Genomic DNA, 20,477 nt, shown 5'->3' on the forward strand with positions numbered 1-20,477 from the left:
ACTCAGCATGTTCAGTTCCTGTTCATTCCCTTTCACTTCCTCATTCTTCCTTCCTCCATCTCCTGATACAGGTCAGGATCCTCTCCTCCACGCCCATACTTTTTTCTTTGTCTTCATGTTGAGGCCCATCCATTTATTTATTTATTTTTGTTCTGCCTGTTAACTGCTCAGTGGAGAGGCCTTCTTTGAGCCCCATTACCTTCTCTCCCAGGAGGGAGATTAGCCTGCACTTTGAAGATAGCTGAGAACGGGCTTCGTTGTGGCAGGACAGACATTTCTGCAGGTCACTGAATGTTCTCAGCCCTGCCCCTGAGACAGGGCTATGGGGTGTTCCGTGTGTGCCCAGATCCTTGTAGAATGAGGTCCGGGTTTCTGGTCCATTGTAGTTGTCAGGCATGCAGGTCATTTTCCACATTTCCAGGGGAAAGGTATCTCGTACCTTGGCAGGAATAACATTTGATGTGTTTTCTTGGTTTGTAACTTAATTTTTGAGCCCATTCTTTCCTTTCAATAGATCAACTGCCAGTATTTAAGGGATGAGATTCAGATTTCTGAATCCTCAGTTAAGCGAGCATTTACCAATAGGTACTTGTGTATGAGGGATGATGTTCAGTGCTAGGGACAAAACTGGATAGGACCCAATCACTACTCCAGGAGTTTGCAAGTCATGAGGAAAGTAAGTCAGCCACCAGTGTCTGTCATACAGCATGGTGTGTGCTGAGTTCGTGGGAGGGCACTCTGGTTGTGGAGGGCGTCAGCAAGCCCTGGTGGTCACTGGTGTCTTGGAGGAGGGGGAGGGAGGTCCCCACATACATGCGTATTATGGGGGTACGAAGGGGACTCTGAGCTGAAGAGACCACTGACTGGAGGCAGGGAGGTGGGAAAGGGCAGGTGCGTGGTCTGAGGACAGCACTGTCTCGGGGCTTCAGCAGTCTTACTTTGTGCTCAACCCTGACTCTGGTCTGTGATCCAGCCGCCCAGGACTATGTGTGTCCCTCACAAGGAAGTCACGCCATATGCACTTGCTGTTTCCAGCCCATGCCCGACCGACGAGCTGAGCGGGAGCAGAACCCGCACGTCATCGCTCCACAGCAGTGTAAGTGAGGCTTCTTGCAGCTCCCCCTCTGCAAAGACTGGCGCTCTAGGGGAAAGGGCTTGGAAGGATGGGCCTGAGCTTCCCCACAGCCTCTACCCAAAGTCCTGTGTCCTATGAACTGCCTGCAGCCCAGTGCACCCTGATGGGCCTCAGTCTGGAGCCTCCCCGGGTGGGTTCAATTTCTCTGGGCTGCCCAGGCCCAGCCCTGTTGCTGGCTGCAGGGCCTGCCTGGACGTCACTGACCCCGTGGGTGTCTGACGCCTCTTTCCTTTGTGTCCTACAGGCGCCGTGTGCTCACAGCCCTTCTGCCACCTGTACTGGGGCTGTCCTCGGACGGGCTGCTCAGGCTGCCTGGCCCCATTCTGCGGTAATGACAGCTGACCAGTCCCTCCATCACCCAGGAATGGGCTTTTCCTTTGTGTATTTTCTCTGTGAGCTTGAGGGTATCATCAGTCAGTCCATACACACTTATTAAGCCCCAGGCACCACGTGCCAGGCACTGGGCTGAGAAGAAAGGTAAAAGACAGTCCCTGCCCTCCAGGAGCTCACAGTCTAAGGGAAAGACAACATGCAGACAAACACGTGTAAACAAGCTCCTACAGGATAAATGAGGACAGGCCCTAGACCTGAGGGATGGGAAAGGCCTCCTGTAGAAGGTGGGATGGAAGCCAGGAGGGTTCCATGAGAGCATCATGGATGGCCAAGGAAAGGAGAAGTGTGCATCTGTCGCCAAGCTGGCCTCCCACTTCATCTCTTTCACCCGTTAGACTGGAGTCCACAGGAGGGCGTCAGCAAGCACTGGTGGTCACTGGCACTGTTTTCTGCCAAGCACGGGGGTGGGCAGAGGCTTCCAAGAACCATCCCAATGACCAGGCCCATCTAGCTGGGTTCAGAGTCTCGTCACCAGGTTTGGGGTCACAGCAGTTCTCCAAGATCATCTGCTGAGACCCCATCAAGGCTGGGTCTGTCATTTGGGAAACCACAAAGGTCATATTAAACCAGGGTTCCACTTGTTTCTAGAAAAAAAGCAGCACTAAAAATGAATCTAAGCAGAATACAGAGGAAAGCACGTGAGAGGCCTCATGTTTTAGAGGGAGAGCATCATTATCCACTTGGCTCTAGTTTTATCCTGTGACTGTTCTGTCCACAGTGATTGGGAAATTGCTTGTCTTCTATCTTAGGTGAGCAAGAGTTTTAAGATATTTCATAATGTATTTTCTCCCTTCTCAACAGAGATAAATCTTGGTGACAAATGTTTAGATGGTGTACTAAACAACAACAACTATGAATCAGATATCCTAAAGGTATTTATTTTGAACACAAAAGCATCATGATGTGAAAAGTAAAAGGTGTCTAGTCCTCACCACCAGAGAAAAGCCTAGAAAGGGGCTCTAAATTGGTGACGCTACTTACAGCTCCACGGAGACCTGTCGTTTCTTTAGTGGCTACAGCCCAAAATTCCCTGCCAGCCTGAAAACATCTTTGCTAAATCTCTAACAGTTTGTATTTACTAATAAGCAAATGAAATAGAAGCCAGCCCTCAGTTTTGTGCCCCTAGATCTTATGTAAGAACTGAGGTACACTGGAATGTGAAGGTCATTTCCCAGAAGGCCAATTCAGAGCTCTCATTCCTGGCTGAAATGCTCACTTTTTATATGACAGTCTCAAATCCTAAGGATCCAAAGGCACACTTATCCTGTTTGATAATATAGTAGCTGATTTTACAAAGGAAGTACGTTATTTGAAATGTCTATGGGGAGATCTGATTGCTTCCCAATAAAGGATTTGTTAGTTTTAAACACAACTTGTACTAGAGACCTCTTTTGCTGTTTACAAAGTCCATTATCAGGAAGATGTCATTGAAGCAGAGGGATTGGTTGTGCCCGTTTTACAAATAAAACCACCTGAGAGCAGTGAAGTGAGTTGGCTGGGGTCACATAGTGGTTAAGTGTCTGAGGCAGGATTCACACCTAGGACTTCCTGACTTCAGGTCTGGCACTAATCACTTGGGCCAGTGTGGAGAACTGTTTGGCACTTTTTTAACCTGACTGGCTCATTTGGCTAAAGGAGAAGACAAAGCCTTCATTTGGGGCTCAGAGGAGCCAGCAAGACCCTGAGCTTTTTCAACAGCAGCCTTGGCTCTGACCTCAGGCTCAGCCTGTAGAAAAGGAGGTTCCCATCACTTCTGTCTCCACAAAATGTTCTCTGGTAAACATCCTGAACTTGAGCTTTGGCCAACAGAGTTGCCATCACTAGCATGAGTGACTGAGGCTGGTACGTTCCCATCATGGCTATAGCTCTGGCTGTGGCCACAATGGGCACATGACAACACTTAGAACATTACATCCAGCTCAGCTCATTTTAGCAGGTTCTTTTTCTTCCCTCCCTCTCCCTCCCCACCCCTCTGTCTCCCTCCCTCTCTTTCTCTCCTTCCTTCTTTTCTTTCTTTCTTCCCTTCTGTGTGATAGTAACAGGCTTTCCCCATCTCCCTGCAGAATTACCTAGCATCTCGGAACTTGACATGGAAGAACGTGTTAAATGAAAGTCTGCTGGCTCTTCAGAGGGGCCTATTTCTCCTGTCAGGTGAGCTTTTCATTTCTGCATCATCTCAGACCTTTGATTTCCCTCATGAGCAAAGCTGGTAAGCGTTCAAGGAATCCCGTGTCTTCTGTGCTTGTCTCCTTGTAAGACCATGGTAGCATTTTGTTGTGCATGATGCTCTCAGGCCTCTCTGGGCTGGATACTCATGTTTTCTATATTTTCAAAAAGAGCACCGTTACAGGCCTTGGCAGAGTGAGTTTTCAGTAGGTAAGACTCCCTCTGGGAATGTTGAAAAATCCTAAGTCAGTTATTTTTCCAGCCCCTGTAGCCCACATAAGGACCCTTTCTTACTGGTAGGGAAGCATTCTGGGACATCACGATGGAGAGCAGCATTACAGTAAGAAACAGTGATTGCAGAAGGATGCTGAAGAATTTCATGTTTGGGGGGGAAGGAGGCTGCATGAGAGACAGCGGGCCAGGTTAGCTCTGAGGGCTCAGCCCATTAAGGACCACAACACAGCAGGCCAAGAGTGTGACCCCTGTTCTGCTGGGTCCCCAAGCCTGGCCGCTGAAGGCGACTGTAAGTGTAGGCAGCAAGGGTCAGTTACATTTCCCATTACCCCACATCAATCAACATGTAGTTATTAAGTGCCCACTAGTGAGACACAGCTAGGTCATGCAGTGGACAGAGTACAGGTCTGGGAGTCAGGAAGACCCAAATTCAAATCCAGCCTCAGGTAATTTAATGGCTGTATGACCCTGGGCAAGTCACTTCTGTCTGCCTCAGTTCCCTCATCTATAGAATGGGGATTAATAGCACCTCCCAGGATTGTGAGGATCAGATGAGATAATAATTGTCAAGTGCAGCACTGTATCATGTTGGCTGTTGATATTATGTGCCCAGGGGCAGCTAGGTGGAGCAGTGGATAAAGCACTGGCCCTGGATTTAGGAGGACCTGAGTTCAAATACCACCTCAGACACTTGATACTTACTAGCTGTGTGACCCTGGGCAAGTCACTTAACCCTCATTGCCCCACAAAAAATAAATAAATAGATAGATAGATAGATAGATATTATTATGTGCCCACCGTTGTGCCTGGTGCTGGGGTACAAAGACAGAAATGAAGCAGTCTCCCCCGTAAGGAGATTCTGGCCTACAGGAGGATACTATGCAGGAGACAAGTGTATATACCAGGTAACCGTGGGAGAGGGCTGACACCTGCGGGACCCACTGGAGTTCCTGACCGGGTAGGGGAGCCCTTGGGTGTGGAAAGGCAGGGACAAGCAGGTGGAGCAGCAGGCAGGTGAGGTTGGGCTTAGAGACTGCTCTTAGAGCCAGCCGCGCCTCTGCTTGGGGAGTATCACTCTGGCAGCTGCGCAGAGGGTGGATTGGAGAAGGGAGAGGCCAGAGGCAGGGAGATCAATGAGGAGACCACTGGTGAGAGGTGATGGGGCTGGGGAGTGGAGGTGGAAGGCATGGCAGTTGACTGCATCTGAGGAGTGATACGGGGCCATGGGGGGGCCAGACAGACACTCTTGCCCTCTACGACATGTCATAGAGAAGGTCATAAAGGAGCTGGGGGGCAGAAAAGGGAGTTGTTTTCGACATGATCTGTTTGCAATGATCTCCAGTTTGCTGTGTTGCCTGCCCATCCCCTAGCCCACCCACTTTGTCTTCCGGCTTCCTTTCATCCTCAGACATGTCAGCCACAGTCCCTTGCAGCCTCCACCTCGTTTCCCCAGTTCTGGGCCACATAGTGGTCTGTCTTGATCTTAATCTCCTGGGTCAAGAAGGAAAGGAGACATCACTTTGATTCTCAGTGCTCATTTCAGACTGCCCGTACTTGACACCTTTGGAGGACCATGTCACTGGTGTCTGTGAAGCTCCCCTGCCCCGATCAGCTACTGTCTCCTGACTTACCCATCATTCTCCCAACTTTCTCAGTGATTTTACTTTCTGGTCGATCATCTTCCTGTGGGCTCTATCCCTAGCTTTTGTGACCGTGGAGAAGTCACTTAACCTCTGCCTCATTTTCCTCATATGTAAAATAGGGGTAATAATAATAGCACCTCCCTCCCAAGGTTGTTGTGAGGATCACATGGGATCATTGCAAAGCATTTAGCACAGTGCCTGGCACATGGCACGGACTGTACAAATGTTAGCCATCATCATGATTCTTTTCATCGCTAAGTACTTTTTTTTTTTAATAAAAGCTATCATTTCTATAGAGCTTTAATGTTTCCAAAGGGCTTCACAAATACTGTCTCATGTGATCCTTACAAGAATCCTGGGGGGTTAGTGGTATTATTGCCTTCGTTTTAGAGATGAAGAAACAGACTGGGGGGAGGTAGAGTCACTTAGAGTCACTCAGCTAAGAAGTGCCTGAGGCTGGTTTGGAACTTGGGTCTCCAGACTTCAGGAGTCGAGCTTCCTCCACGTGATATCTGGCCGCACAAGCCACCTTATGGTTTGGCATTAGGCTATCAGTGACATTATTTTACTGTCTAATAAATACCATTTGTGATTCATCAGTCAGCAAGATGGTTGGTGTTTTGTGAAATATCACATTGCATGAGGATTGTGTCAAGTTGTTCATAAGGATTTCTTTTCTAGATTACAGAATTAATGGAAACACTGTGCTGTGTTATTGCTGTGGCCTACGCAACTTCAGAGAGCTGACATACCAGTATAGACAAAATATTCCTGCTTCAGAATTACCAGGTGAGGAAAAGCGCCTCTATGCAATAAAATCAGTTTTCATTTTTAAGAGCTATTCAGCAAAGACTTACATGAACTGATGCAAGGTGAAATGAGCAGAACCAAGAGAACATTGTACACAGTAGTGGCAATACTGTACAATGGTCAATTGTGGATGACCTAACTATTCAAGATAATTCTGAAGGATTTGGATGAAAAATGCTACCCATCTCCAGAGAAAGAACTGGTAGAGTCTGAAGGCAGATTGAAGCAGACTGTTTCTTTACTTTACTTTATTTTCCTTGGGTTTTTTGGTCTATTTTCTTTCACAAACATAACTTAATGGAAATATGTTTTATGTGACCACACATGTATAACCTATATCAAATTGGTTACCTTCTCAAGGGGACCAGGGGTGGGGAGGGAGGGAAAGAATTTGGAACTGAAAATTTCAAAAAAATGTTAAAATTGTTTTTATAGTCATTGGGAGAATAAAATATTAAATTTAAAAAAGAGCTTCTCAGCTACAGTTTCTGCTTTCTGGGCTGTGGTGAAACCAGAACCAAGCCAGAGAGAAGAAAAGGCTTGTAGCTCTGGGGATGGGAAGAGTGGAGGAGGGCTGCCCCTCCTACTTTAATGGCAGCTTCATCCAGGAGGCTGTACCAGTAAATATGGTATTGGAAACAAGACAATTTCATTTCTTTCATTGGGTCTTGGCAAGATGTTTTCACAGCCATTTGATGAAATTCCCTTGGAAGCCAGTACCCAACTTACTACTGATGTTCACATTCTCCAGGAACCCCGACTCTGCTTTGTTTTCAACTGCCATTAAGCAGAATTTTTGGCCTCTTTTTCAGGGACTGTAACATCTCGTCCTGATTGCTATTGGGGGCGCAACTGTCGGACTCAGGTTAAAGCACACCACGCTATGTGAGTGACCGAGTCCATGGAATATGTGGGGGGTGGGGGTGGGGGTGGGAGGGAAGACAGTATTTTAAGGGTGAGGGGTGGCTGTTTTCTAAAATATAGGATTTGGCACCACATCTGTGGAAGGTACCATTTATTATATAGGAAAAGTGGGATGAAGAAAAATTTTAGTAAAAATAAGTAAAGAATGGTAGCAAAGATACATCATCCCTTCTTGTCTAGAATTTCACTTAACCTTTCCACATAGTTTCTTATGAGGAAATATTTTTGGCAACAAATTTTCACATACGACCATCCGATATTAAGGAAAATGCTTCCAATTTGAAAGTAGCAGCGTAGGCTGCTTAGAGTTCACTGTGATTACCCACCTGCTTCAGCTGTTTGATCTGCTGAGCTCCCTTATCTTTGGCAGCAAGCACAGGGTAGGAAGGGCAGGGACCTGGAGAAATGGACAACTGCCTTGGGCTTGCAGTATGGAACCAGCTGGGAAGAGCTTAGAGGACCTCCGGTCTCCTCAGCACCAAGCAGAAAGGTCAGGAATTTGCAATCAGAACTCTGGAATTGTAGTGAAGGTCAATGGGACAAATATAATTTGCTTCCCAAATTTTATAACGGATCTAGAGCAGACTTTTGAGGAACATATCTGTTTTACATATGAGGACATCTCAGGCTTTAAGACTGGGAGCAGAGGTGGGCAACAGCTTTGGATGGTCAGGTTGGTGATGTGGATCTGTCTTCAGGCCCCTGTCCCCCCCTGCACCCACCCCCTCTGTATCGTTACTGTCCTCTGTGTCTTCCTGGGAGCCAAGGACAGAATTAGTTTGTCTTAATTCTTTAAGGGCAGAAGCCAGATGAGTGACTGCTAGAGAAGTCTGGGTTAGTTACTGCCACTCTCTGTCTAGACACCACTAAAAAGTTTCTGGGGACTTTGAACTTTCAGGTCCTCAGCTCTAGAAGGTTTGTGCCATCTGTGGGCTTTCAGAATTCATCTATTTCAATGTGTGCTGTCTTCTTGTGTAACTTGAAAATGTTTCTTTTTGCAGGAAATTCAATCATATTTGTGAACAAACACGCTTCAAGAACTAAACCTTGAAGTACTGAAAGTCTTGGACATTTGTGTGTAAAAACAACAAAAAAAATGTTTTAAGACCTCAAAAATGGAACATAAATATTTTCAGGGAATTTTTTAAGTTCCCTCTTGGAGGGGAGTTGGATATCTCTGCATCAGGTACTGGTGTGATTGTTTTTTTAATTTTGTAGAGCTTTACACTTGAGTAAGACTTTTTTAAAGTAACCTGATGAGCACTTCATGGTGCCCATTAGGCAGGCCATGCCCGAATCATGGTAGCTGCAGCAGACTAGAAGACACACTCAGGATGGGCAGGAATGGCACCAAAGGTCATGAGACATCCTGAGGCCCAGTGTTTGTTGTACGTTGGGTTGGGTTAAAGCCGTTATTGTCAAAGGAAAAAAAATCTACCACCAAACACCCCCCCCCCCCAAATCTGTCAAGATGAGAGCCTCGTTTTGTGTTTTCTACCTTCACCAAAATGGTTGTTAGATCAGGACTCCCTTTATACCAAGAATTTCATATGGTAAAAAAGGACAAAAATGTATCAAATACACTGTTTCCTTGTTGCTTAAGAAAAAGAAACAAATGTTTACAGCCCGTAGGGCATACCTAGTACTTTGCTGTAGGAAATATACATGTGTGCGTGTGTGTGCGTGTGTTTTAGGGTAGTCAGTCTGGTGCTTTTCATTTCTTGTTAGAATTAAATCTCACAAGCAGCACAAATAGTATAATGTATCATTTATAAGCCAGTTAGATGTTGGGTGACTGTCCTGTGTATAGGAAATGTTCTGTATGTGTCTGTAGATCTTCTCCATCACATGGAAGACCAAAACAGTGTCACTGGCGCAGACAGCCTCATTAGCATGCTGTGACTCTGGCATGTGCCTCCTGGCATTGCCACGAGAGAGAGGGACCACTTGGCAGCATATAGCTGCCACAAGAGAAATGGCCTTCCACATTGCTAAGGTTTGTTTGACAGCCAAAACCAAGAATCTTAATATTTTCGGAAATATTTGCTTTTCATTGGGTGTTTCCTCAGCTATATCTTTCTCTCTGGAATTGGCTTCAACAAATAGTTACTAAATAGTGCCTACTATTTATTATGCCAGGCATTGGAGCCCATCCTGGGGTTACAAAGACAAAACTTGGAAACATCTCTTCTTATTGGGGAGCCACACGTGGCCCCTGCATGTAGCTCCTTGAAGAAAAAGAAAGGTGAGAAGGGAATCAATTCCAGGCCCTTCCTCAGCAATGCTAAAGCACAGGATTTAACCCTACTGCTTGTATAGCCTAAATCTGCTTTGTCTCACTAGGAAATCACCCAAACCAGGTTACCTCTATGGTCCCTGCATTTTAATTATGCTTCATGTGTTTAGCCACATTGATAACTCTAGTGAGAAGGGCCGCAGGACACTCTACTCCAAGTCAGATCTTAGAGAAAGAAGGGGAGGGATAAAAAGGGTTTGTGTTTTATCCTGCTGCTTCTTAGCATCCTCAAAGCATCCTGAACTGAATACTCCCTTATTCCACTTTGAGCACTGACTGTGGAGTGCAATCCCCAGTCTAATGGCCTGGGTCTTCACACTGGACTGTTGTCCAAGTCATATGTCTCTTCAGAAATTCCAGACAGCGTCTTATATGTAAGTGCATCAATTTACAGCTTCCTTCGTACCAGCAAACAACCTTATAGCAGCCTGTTTCCTATTTGCCCTGATATCTTCTCTTGCATTAGAATTAAAATGTTATCTGGAATTATACTTGAACTATCGTTTTGTGTAAAGCATAGTTGTTTTCACTCCTTTGTTTGCAATAATCAGCTCCTGTTTTATCAGTAATCATTTGCCTGAAAACCTCCAAGTTCTTGTCTCTTCTCAGGAATATCCTTTCCAGTGTCTTTTTTGGTGTCGCCCGTGTGGATGGTGGTAAATCTTTTTGTTATGATGCAGAAGTGTTTGTTGCTTCCTTATCTTTTCCTTTTGTGCCAGTATGGTTTTTAAAGGAACTTGTTGCTGTGCTGGGAATCTGTGTGACCAGCTTGCTGATGCTTCAACCACTGACGAAGGAATGTGGTCATCCCACCTGAAGTCCCTTTTGTCTGTGTTCCATCTTGTGTGGCATTTTGCCTAGAAGTTGATCTTGGGTGCTGGGTCACCATCAACACATCACCTGCTTTTCAGAGCTTCCTTAGATCGCACCCTTCCCCCCACTTCCTCTTCCTTAGAAAACAGAAATCTGCTTTTCTGTGCACAAGGTTGGAGTGAGTATAGTGGGACAAAAGCCTTCCTGGGTGTGTTGGATCTGGAGAAGCCAGAACCTGAGTTGTGACCAAGAGTGCAGGGTGAGGAGTGCATGCTCCTGGCTATGAGATTGTTCAGCAGTCATTGAACATCTCAGCACAGCAGAAGCACAGCCTGTTTGAATCTGTCCACTTTAGGACAGGGAGCTTCAAATACTGCCTAAGGCAAGCGTGCCCCACAAAAATCCAAATCGTGGCTGTGGATTTGATACATGAGGACTTTGCTCTATGAAGATGATAGTCTAGTTCTTCCATACATTTGTGATTTCCTTCAAACTACAACCCCTGAGGGGAAGAAAAACTAACCTACCTTAAATAGTGTTGCCGTTTGTGTCTGCTTCAAGGGGTTGTTGTTTCAGGCTTTTTTTTTCACTTGCACTGATGGCTGGCTGAATGGGATGTGTTGGTGTTTGAAGCTTACCTTATTCTGTTGGCCTTGCCAAATACCTGCTGAGGTCCCTCAGCTACTTGTCCATCACTTGAGAAGCAAATGTCTTACTAATCATTTATCAATCAGATTTAGAACTGGAAAAGGACTTTAGAGATCAGGTGGTCAAACCACCTTATCTTACAGGTGAGAACACAAAAATCCAGAGAGGAGAAGCTAGTGTCAGACAAGTAACACAGCCGGGGTTCAACTGTAGATCCATGGGCTCTAAAACCATTCTTTTTTCTCTCCCCCACAATGAAATGACTCCTCCCAGTAAAAGGACTGGAGATGGTATTCTCTAGTAATTAAGTAGTGCCTACTGTTGTGCCAAGCACTGGGCACTGTCCTGGGGGCACAAAGACAAAAATCAGAAACTCCATCTCCTGTTGTTGAAGAGCGACAGCTGTCACCTGAACTTAGCTCTCTGGAGAAATAGAAAGGTGAGAAGAGCATCTGCTCTTCAGGTACTTCCTCAAGAAGCCACAGTCTAGGGGCAGCAAGGTAGCACAGTGGATAAAGCACCAGCCCTGGAGTCAGGAGTACCTGAGTTCAAATCCGGCTTCAGACACTTAACACTTACTAGCTGTGTGACCCTGGGCAAATCACTTAACCCCAACTGCCTCACTTAAAAAAAAAAAAAAAAAAAAGAAGCCATGGTCTAGAGATGCTGCCATTCATTAGACTGAAGATTCAATCATAGGATTTAGTACTGGACATCATCTGGTCCACCCCCTTTATTTTACAAGGGAGGAAGCAGACCCAAAGAAGGGGAGTAATTGACTTGGTAATTTTAAGGTTTACAAAGCACTGTCATCACAATAACTGTCAGATAGGTAGTAACAGCACATATATCTCCATTTTACAGATGAAGGAATGGAGAGTCTAAGATTGGGCCCAGGTGGTGTGTTGATTGTTAATTCCCTCTCAGGTTCCAGTTTTCTCAGAACTCAATTCATTCTCCCCACTTGTACCTGGGCTGTAGCCTGGGCTTCAGATTCTCATTCATAATCTCTCCCTCCCTCCCTCCCCTTTTCTCTCCCCCTCTCTGCTTTAAAATGAACTCAGTTCAACAGGCTTTGATTAAACACTGTGCCAGGTACTGGGTACACTAAGACAAAATGAAACAATGGTCCCTTCCCAGAAGGACCTTCAACATGAACACAATAAAACCATTACCTTCGTCTCCAAATCTCCCCATTTCTGCTGAACAGGAACACTGTCCCAGCTATTTATTACTTTTCCTTTTTCCTCATCCCCATGTCATCAGTTAACCTCCCTACACCATTCAGGACAGTCTGACAGGAGTGAACAGCTGGAGCCAAGGTTATCCACCTGTGACATTTGCTGGTCTCACGTAGTCCGGGACACCATGAGCAGGGCTCACCAGTCATCCACCATGTGGCTGACAAGACAGAGGGTCTGCTTGTGCTCAGACTGCCTGGGATGTCTGTCTAGTTCAAGGGAACCTGAACACTGCAGAGGTCCCAGACCTCTAATAAGGTAAAGTCTTCAGCAGCAAACAGGCTGCCAAAGGTACCATGGCACACAATAAGGGTACGGATTTGGAGTGATGGGGAAGCTTTCAGAAAAGTTTGCATTAAAAGATGTCTGTGGATAGAATGCTGTGAACTTTTTAGTCATAACATTCCTGATAGACATTCTTATTTCAGCCTGCTAATAAATAACCCTAGGAAGCATAGTCTACAAGAATAATTCCCATTTTGCAGTTGAAAAATGAGGCCAAGAGAAGTGAAATCTCATGGATAGCAGTCATTAGACAAACCCATCTTTCTGGCTGCCAGCAAGCGTGCATGCAAACAAATAGATGCTGGGGATACAAACATAAAGCAAACAGCCCTGTCTTCAGGTAACTTAAATTCCACTGAAGGTAAACATCATATGGTTGGGCCTGGAGTCGGGAAGACTGAAGTACAAACTTGACTTCAGACACTTCCTAAATGTGTGACCCTGGGCAAGTCACTGAGGATAAAACTAGCACCTCCCTCCCAGATTTGTGAGATCTGAGATATTTATAAAGAGCTTAGCATAGTGCCTGGCACACAGTAGCTAGGTAAATGTTTATTTTATCTTGTTGTGTCTGACTCTTTGTGACCCCAATTGGGGTTTTCTTGGCAGAGATATGGGAGTGGTTTGCCATTTCCTTCTCCAGCTTATTTTACAGATAAGGAAACAGAGGCCAGCAGGGTTAAATAACTTGCCCAGGGTCACAGAGGGCCACATTTGAACTCAGGTCTTCCTGACTCCAGGTCAGGGGCTCTATCCACTGTGCCATCTAATGTAAATGTTGACTATTATATACACAAACGGACAGTTCCCTTCAATGCCAGTCAAAACACCGACCCCCTTGATTTTATAGAAAGGGGCTCGATCTAGCACAGGAATATGGGACAGGTCTCAGCAATCCTTGTTCACTTCTCTCTCCACTACATCAGGATGTCTTCCCGTGAGTGCTTCCCAAGAGATGCAATCCCTGTGCTGGACGTTTTTTACTTTCCCTCGATATCACATGCAGGACACTTGTCCTCCTTTGCTCCTGCCCCGCAAACCTTCGCGTATTTCTCGATGACTTTCCCCTGCCGGTCCCCTCTCAAACTCCTGTAACTGAATGTGGGAGTCGCAAAAAAATTTGGCAACCATAAAAGATTATGTATATTGTATTTATATATGTATTTTATATACCCGGGGTCACGAAAAAATTTCTCGGACGAAAAGGGGTCGCGAGTGGGAAAAGTTTTAAACCCCGAGTGCACCATATTTTGTGTTTTAGGCGGCCCCGATCAAATAAATACAAAACGTAACAGTAAAGTGATCTGGTGGGGCGGGGGAAGAGAAAGCCCAGACACCCGGCCTGGGAGGCGCATTCCAGAACCGGGCGCAGTCTGGGCCAAGGTCCGGGACAGTAAGTGGCCGCTCAGTACGGGGGACAGTCCGGCCGAGAGCCGGCTGGATCCGGCCGAAGCCGGTCTGGGAGGACTTGAAACGCTCCCTCTAACAAGCCAATCAGCTATCATTGACTAAGCACCTACTACGTGCCAGGCTCCGAGGATGCAAAGACAGGCGGCCCAAGGAGTGGGAAGAGCGCGATGCCCATAGTGCGCACTTTGTATGCGCTGACACGGAATAAATGCAAAGTTAGGGTGGAGAGAGGGGCTCGGGAAGGCCCCCAGCAGCGCCTGGGCCTGAGTCCTAAAGGGAGAGAACGGGGGGAAAGGGGGGGCGGGGCTCACTGTTCTCGCTCAAACATCGCCTCCCCCCACCCCCGGGTACACCGCGGAAGTCAAGCTCCAGGCGGCTTTGGCCGGGGAAGCCTGGTATGGGGCGGGTCTGCATCCGCGCGAAGGGCAGCCGGGGCCAGGCTCCGAGAAGGAGCCGGAGGTAGGGAGGGGGGCGCAAGGTCCGGCTCAGGGGTCGAGCACGGGGGTGCGGGGAAATGGAGGAGGCCACCGCAGGCCGGGATTCAGCACTCACGCCGCTCTCTCAGGAAGGAGCATCCAGCGAAGGCTATCAGAGCCAGTCAACACCGTGAAACCAGCCTTGAATGGACCTGCCCGGAAGTTTGTCCGCAAGCCCTTCCTGCTTCCGCCGGAAGCGGGACTGGCCAGCTTCTTCCTGTTTGGGTTCCGGCGAAGGCGGGTACCCGGCTCCTCAGTTTGCCTCTAGAAGAGAGCGGAAGTTGTGCTCATCCTTAGAGTGCCCCCTCAGGAAACACTCACCGCTGTTCTCTCGGTGCCGCCACTTCCCGGCCGTTAGAGAGCCTCCGGCTCCCGGATCTTTCACCCCTCCGGGGAGGCGGGAATCGGAGAGGCTGCGGGGACAGGCCGCAGCCGTTCCCTGAGGAAGCTCTTGCCCTGGAACTCCACAGCAGAGGAATGCTTCCGGGGGGACGCAGAAACTTGTCACACCGGCCCGCCCCTCCTCGCCCCTCCCCGCCCCGCCCGCGGCAGAGCCACGTCTCGGCCGGAGGAGCAGCAGGAGCCGCCGCAGCCGCCGCTTCCAGGGGTGAGGAGAGTGTCGGGGCCCAGGGTCCCGACCTGCCGTGCGCCATCACTGGGAAGGGAGGAGAGTCCCCGGCCCTCGGGTTCGGCCCGGGCTCGGCTCCGCTCCCGGCTCCCGCCACTGCCGCCGTCGCTGCGGCCTCTGGCTCTGGGGCAGTCCCGGGCTTAGAGCCCGGGGACAGAGGGGGGGAAACTGAGGCCCGGCCTCGACGCGGTAGGAAAGCTGAGGACATGAACCCCGCACCCCCAGGCTTCCGGGCTCGCTCTCCGTCCCCAGGACTCAGTTTCCCTGCCCTGGGGGTGGGAATAACATCGATTGCTAGCCCTTATATATATAGTACTTGAAGGTTTGCAAAGCGCTTTACAGACGGGCCCTCATTGGACCCTCACGACACCCTGGGAGGGAGAGGCTGCCATAATCCCGATTTTACAATCGAGAAAACTGAGGCAGGCATCAATCTAGCGACTTGCCCAAGGTCACACAACTACCTAGTGTCGGAGGCAGAATTTGAACTTAAGTCTTCCTCGTTCCAGGTTCAGCCACCAAATGCCACGGGAAGAAAAACGGCCTGGCCGGGGTCACACAGCGAGGCAGTGCCTGTGGCTGGATTTGAACTCGGGCCTTTTGTGTTTGCTCTGGCTGCAGAGTCTGGGGTTCCCCCTCCACTGCGGGTGTAGTCAGTATCCCTCCCTCCTTTCCACCAAGTGTTTATTTACATTGCTAGAAAAGTGTGACTAATGGTGCAATTCCAGGCGCAGGATTTCCTGGCTCTGAGTAGTCATGGAGACTGGAAGCCGGCTTCAAGCCAAGAGTTTCACTGCCAGCACATTTGGGTCCCTTCCCCTCTCCCCATCCCAGGGTGCTGAGTGCGAGTGATGGAGGGCTATTCCTCGGCCGAGAGTTAGTCTGTTCCTAAGAGACTTCGTGCCACGCCTTGAAGGGCGGGGCGGCGATTTTTTTTTTTTCAAATATTGTAATTTGTGGCCCTAGACACTGTGGAACTAAGATTTTTTAAGAGTCTGGTTTCCAGCCCATTTCTCTGTGTGTCCCCAGTGGCATTTTCCTGGGCATTTGAGTCATTGGATTCAGAAAGTGAGAAAATTTCTTCCTCATTGTCTTGGAAAGAAACCCCACCCGATCCTAGGAGCATTTATAGAGTGTGCTGGAGGCAGAGGAACCTTGACCTCAAGGAGATGCCTTGGAGGCAGCTAGGTGGCGCAGTGGATCAAGCTCTGGCCCTGGATTCTGGAGAACCTGAGTTCAAATCCATCCTCAGACACTTGACACTTATTAACTGTGTGATCCTGGGCAAGTCACTTAACCCCAGTTTCCCCGCAAAAAAAGAAAAAAAAAAGATGCCTTTCTCTTGGGGGGGGGTGTGTGTGTGACAATTTCCAGTTAGATGTCTATCTGAAAGAGAGGTTAAATATCTGTTTTGGGTTTTGCTTTACATTAGGTTTTTAAAATACCATCGGATTTCTGGCTATTACTCATTGTTTTGAAGAGGAGAAATTACTTCCATAAGATAAATCATGATTTGTATTTCACAATTTTTGGTGGCTACAGGTTAAATAATGTTTATGATTGTGGTCATGTTTTTTCGGCTTTACTGCAGAGTCATATTTATGAATCTATACCTAATTAATGGAACTGATTGGCCAAACGTTGACTTTTTCAAGTTCATCTCGTTTTACATTTTTGTTCCTTTTTTGTGCAGAATGCCAACAGGAACTTGAACAAGTAATGAGTTAAATTTAAGTAAGCATTAACCGGAGCTCTTAACACAGAGACAGAATTTATATTGTGATTCTTTCAGACAAATACCCAGTCGCACTTAGGGCTTCTGTGTGTGAAAAGGGGCCATTCTCCCACCACTAGGTGTTTCTGATGCAGGTGGCAACTCTAAATTTACTTTGCCAGGGCGGGGTTAGAATCTAAGGCCAGCCAGTTATCATCCCGCTGTGGGCCAGTTAGGTTTGCAGAAGCAAACCTGTATTCAGTTTTAATCCTGGTCATCTGTTTCTCAACTGGATGCCACAATGAAAAGACCAAAGGATAAAAGAGAGAGTCTGTTACCTTTGCTGGAGAAAAATTCAAAGCTCTTGCCCATTATGGGAGTTATGAGACAATTGGGAAAGCGCTTTGTAACTTTAAAAAGCTCTGTTAATGCAATCTTCTGTGTGTTTGCTGTACTGTGCTAGGCTCTAGGGAGATAGAGACTTCGATCAGACAAGTCCCTGCCCTTGCAGGGCTAGTAGGGGAGCTGTGACACAAATAAATAAATGACATGAAAGAATAAACAGTAAATTCATGAGAGGCCCAAAGGATAAATGCAGAAAGTGGCCATAGTGAGTGCTGGGGGGGGGGGGCTCCAGAAAAGAGTGACTAGAAGTGCCATTTGGATTGAAGTAGGAATTTAATAGTCCAGGTGTTGGCATTGGGGATGTCCAGCCCAGGCAGAGGGAAGCCAGTAAGTCTCAAACGACAGAAGCCTGAAAGTACAGGCCATATGTGAAGACCCCTGGACAAGTGTGGCTAGTACAGAGTCCCCAGAGAGTCTGTGAGATGACTGGGAAAGAGGGCCTTGAATACTAGGCAGAGAAATGTGAACTTCCCTCAAAAGACAGGAAACCATTGGGTGGATGAGGAAGGCATCATTATGCCTGGCAGTGATAGCAAGGGTATTTGGGGTCTGGGAAGGCCTATCAGGAAGCTGTTACAGTGGTTCTCAGTCAGTGGTGATGGACACTTTTACTGTTCTAATCCTCGTGGGCTAGAGAATAGGGTATGAACTTGAGAAATTTTTTATCTTTAGAACTTGGTGACTAGAGAATACTAGGGGCAGCTAGGAGGCTCAGTGGACAGAGCACTGGGCCTGGAATCAGGAAGATCTGAGTTCAAATGCAACCTCAGACATTTACTAGCTATGTGACCCTCAGCAAGATACTTAACTTCTTGTTTGCCTTAATTTGCTGGAGGAGAAAATGACCGATCACACCAGTATGTTTGCCAAGAAACCCCCATGGACAATATGGTCCACAGGGTCACAAAGAGTCGGACACAACTGGACAATAACTGGATAGAAGAGGTTGAGGAGAAGAGAGAAGGGTCAAAGAAAACACCAAGGTTTTGAACACAAAACACTAAATGAATTATGGTGCCACTGGCATGTAATATTGCAGTCAGGAGTAACAGGAGTTTGAAGAAAAATAATGAACTCATTTTTAAATGTAAGCTATTATCATTATTAATATACAAAGGATCTTACTTATGGGCAAGTTCATAATTCCTATTTTCTATTTCTATATTTGTGAAATGGAAATGAAACTTATTTAATAGATTTTTTTTTACAAGCTTAATATCTTGTAGTTGGAATGATATTTAATGTAACACCTTTCTGATCTTTTGCACTTTGCAAAGGAAAGAGGAAATCAATTAGAAAAGTTAGGTGATGTTCTGGCTCTCCCTCTTCAAAAAGAAAAATGCCAACAGCTTGTCTGCATAGCTAAGTTTGACTCATCCCTTAACTTTAAAAAATAAGGCTTAAATTTCCAAGAAAGCTGCTCCTGGCCTGTTTTGGGGGGTACTATGCATCTGTTTTCCACAGAAAAGTAGATCAAGGAACACTGTTAATTTGTTTTTGTTTTTGTTGTTTTTGGTTTTTTGTTTTGTTTTGTTTTGCAGGGCAATGGGGTTTAAGTGACTTGCCCAGGGTCACACAGCTAGTAAGTGTCTGAGGCTGGGTTTGAACTCAGGTCCTCCTGAATCCAAGGCTAGTGCCTTATCCATCTCGCCACCTAGCTGCCCCCAACACTGTTAATTTTGAAAGTGTTCTCACCAGCCCCTCCCTTGCACAGCCCTTTTGCTTCTACCTGAAAGGGGCCTGGGCTTCAGACCCTTCCTCTCTGTTCCCACTGTACCTCTCCTCTTTCATCTGACCACTCCTGCAATAACAGCCTCCCAGATGGAGGCAGTTACCCCCATGCTGTCCCCTTCTACTTGTTCTATGCCACGGGCCAGGTGAATCAACTAATGCTCCCCTATAACTTTGTCACTCTGCTGCCTCTGCTATCTGCAGAGGCAGGGGCAGCTAGGTGGTGGAGTGGATAAAGCACCAGCCCTGGATTCAGGAGGACCTGAGTTCAAATCCGACCTCAGACACTTGACGCAATAGCTGTGTGACCCTGGGCAAGTCACTTAACCCTCATGGCCCTGCGGAAAAAAAGAGAGAGAGAGAGAGAAATCTGCAGAGGCTGCCTCTTGTCTGTCCAAGTTTAAACTGACTGGTATTTGAGGCCCTCCCATACGGGACTTTGCTCAGCCTTAGTTCATCATTTTTTCTCTAACACATTGTCTGTTTTCATTGAACTAGATTTCTCTCCATCCCTGTGTTGTTTCTTTGGCCTTGTTTTGTGATGGGGCAGATCACTTAACCTCAAAGACCTTCAGTTTCCTCATCTGTGAATGGAAAAAATAATGTCTGTACTGATCACCCTAGAGAACTCATGGAGAGGATCCGATGACATAATAAACCTTACCGACCTGGTGGTAAAGTGCTCTATACAATTCCTGCCTTTTACTCTTACCTTGTTCATGGTTCATCCCCTATTGAGTTGTAAGTTTCTTGAGGGCAGGAACTGTACATTTTTGTATCCCCACTGTCTCGCACGGTGCCTCACACACGCCGTACGTGCTCAGTCATGCTCCTTGCATTCACCAACATGGCTTGGAAATGCTAACCATTTTCCTGAGAGTGAGGCAGTGTGATAACAGCCTGTTTGGTTGCAGGCTACCTGGGATCTCAGCTTCTGACCTATACCAGTTCGCAAATGGAAACCTTAGCACCGTGCCTCTGAATGGATTTTAACTCGCTGATGGAGGGGAAAAAGCAGGACTTGCTATCCGCTCATTCATAAGCTCTCGTCGGCACCACCACGTCTGGGGTCACAGCTACCATGGACTCTTCCCCTGCTGAACAAGGCGGCCTGCTTGAGAGCAGATCTAGCAATGGCCTCCCCGACCACTCTGGGGCACTTCTGAATCACACAGGCAAAGTGAATCAGGCCAATGGTGGTGACAGTCATTGTAAGTCCCGGATGGTCAAGTACCATCTGTGTCAGTTAATGTTATTACCAATTGTTACTTAAATAACAGAGCTGTTTCTAGTGACAATAATATATCCCTCTAGAGATCTCTAGAGATAATGACATTTTATTGTTTATTGTAATGTTTTACTGTTTTGTGAAAGCAAAATTTGAAATTCAGATGAGTAAAACTTCTAAGAGTTATTTGGTCCTTTAAGTAATTAAATTAGGTAGTCACTTTACTCTTAATTGTTTATTTTAAAACTCCTCATTCAGGAGGTCTTAGAGAAGGAGGAATAATAGTTTGGGTCTCTC

General features: G+C 46.9%; 2 protein-coding genes across 3 annotated transcripts in view; both read left to right on the forward strand.

The window, feature by feature from the left end:
• CHFR (checkpoint with forkhead and ring finger domains) overlaps positions 1-10,087 on the forward strand; it is a 38,086-nt gene extending 27,999 nt beyond the window's left edge. The window contains exons 11-17 of the mRNA XM_043976611.1: positions 974-1,096; positions 1,380-1,463; positions 2,330-2,400; positions 3,592-3,679; positions 6,253-6,360; positions 7,194-7,266; positions 8,307-10,087. Coding sequence (XP_043832546.1) covers positions 974-1,096; positions 1,380-1,463; positions 2,330-2,400; positions 3,592-3,679; positions 6,253-6,360; positions 7,194-7,266; positions 8,307-8,349 — 590 coding nt within the window. The 3' untranslated portion in view covers positions 8,350-10,087. The remainder of the gene's footprint in view (positions 1-973; positions 1,097-1,379; positions 1,464-2,329; positions 2,401-3,591; positions 3,680-6,252; positions 6,361-7,193; positions 7,267-8,306) is intronic.
• A 4,907-nt stretch (positions 10,088-14,994) lies between these two features.
• GOLGA3 (golgin A3) overlaps positions 14,995-20,477 on the forward strand; it is a 43,465-nt gene continuing 37,982 nt past the window's right edge. For both annotated transcript variants that reach the window (XM_043965547.1, XM_043965553.1), the window contains exons 1-2: positions 14,995-15,081; positions 19,867-20,163. In XM_043965547.1, coding sequence (XP_043821482.1) covers positions 20,034-20,163 — 130 coding nt within the window. In that variant the 5' untranslated portion in view covers positions 14,995-15,081; positions 19,867-20,033. The remainder of the gene's footprint in view (positions 15,082-19,866; positions 20,164-20,477) is intronic.

Source organism: Dromiciops gliroides, chromosome 1 (assembly GCF_019393635.1).
Source record: "Dromiciops gliroides isolate mDroGli1 chromosome 1, mDroGli1.pri, whole genome shotgun sequence".
Classification (NCBI taxonomy): domain Eukaryota; kingdom Metazoa; phylum Chordata; class Mammalia; order Microbiotheria; family Microbiotheriidae; genus Dromiciops; species Dromiciops gliroides.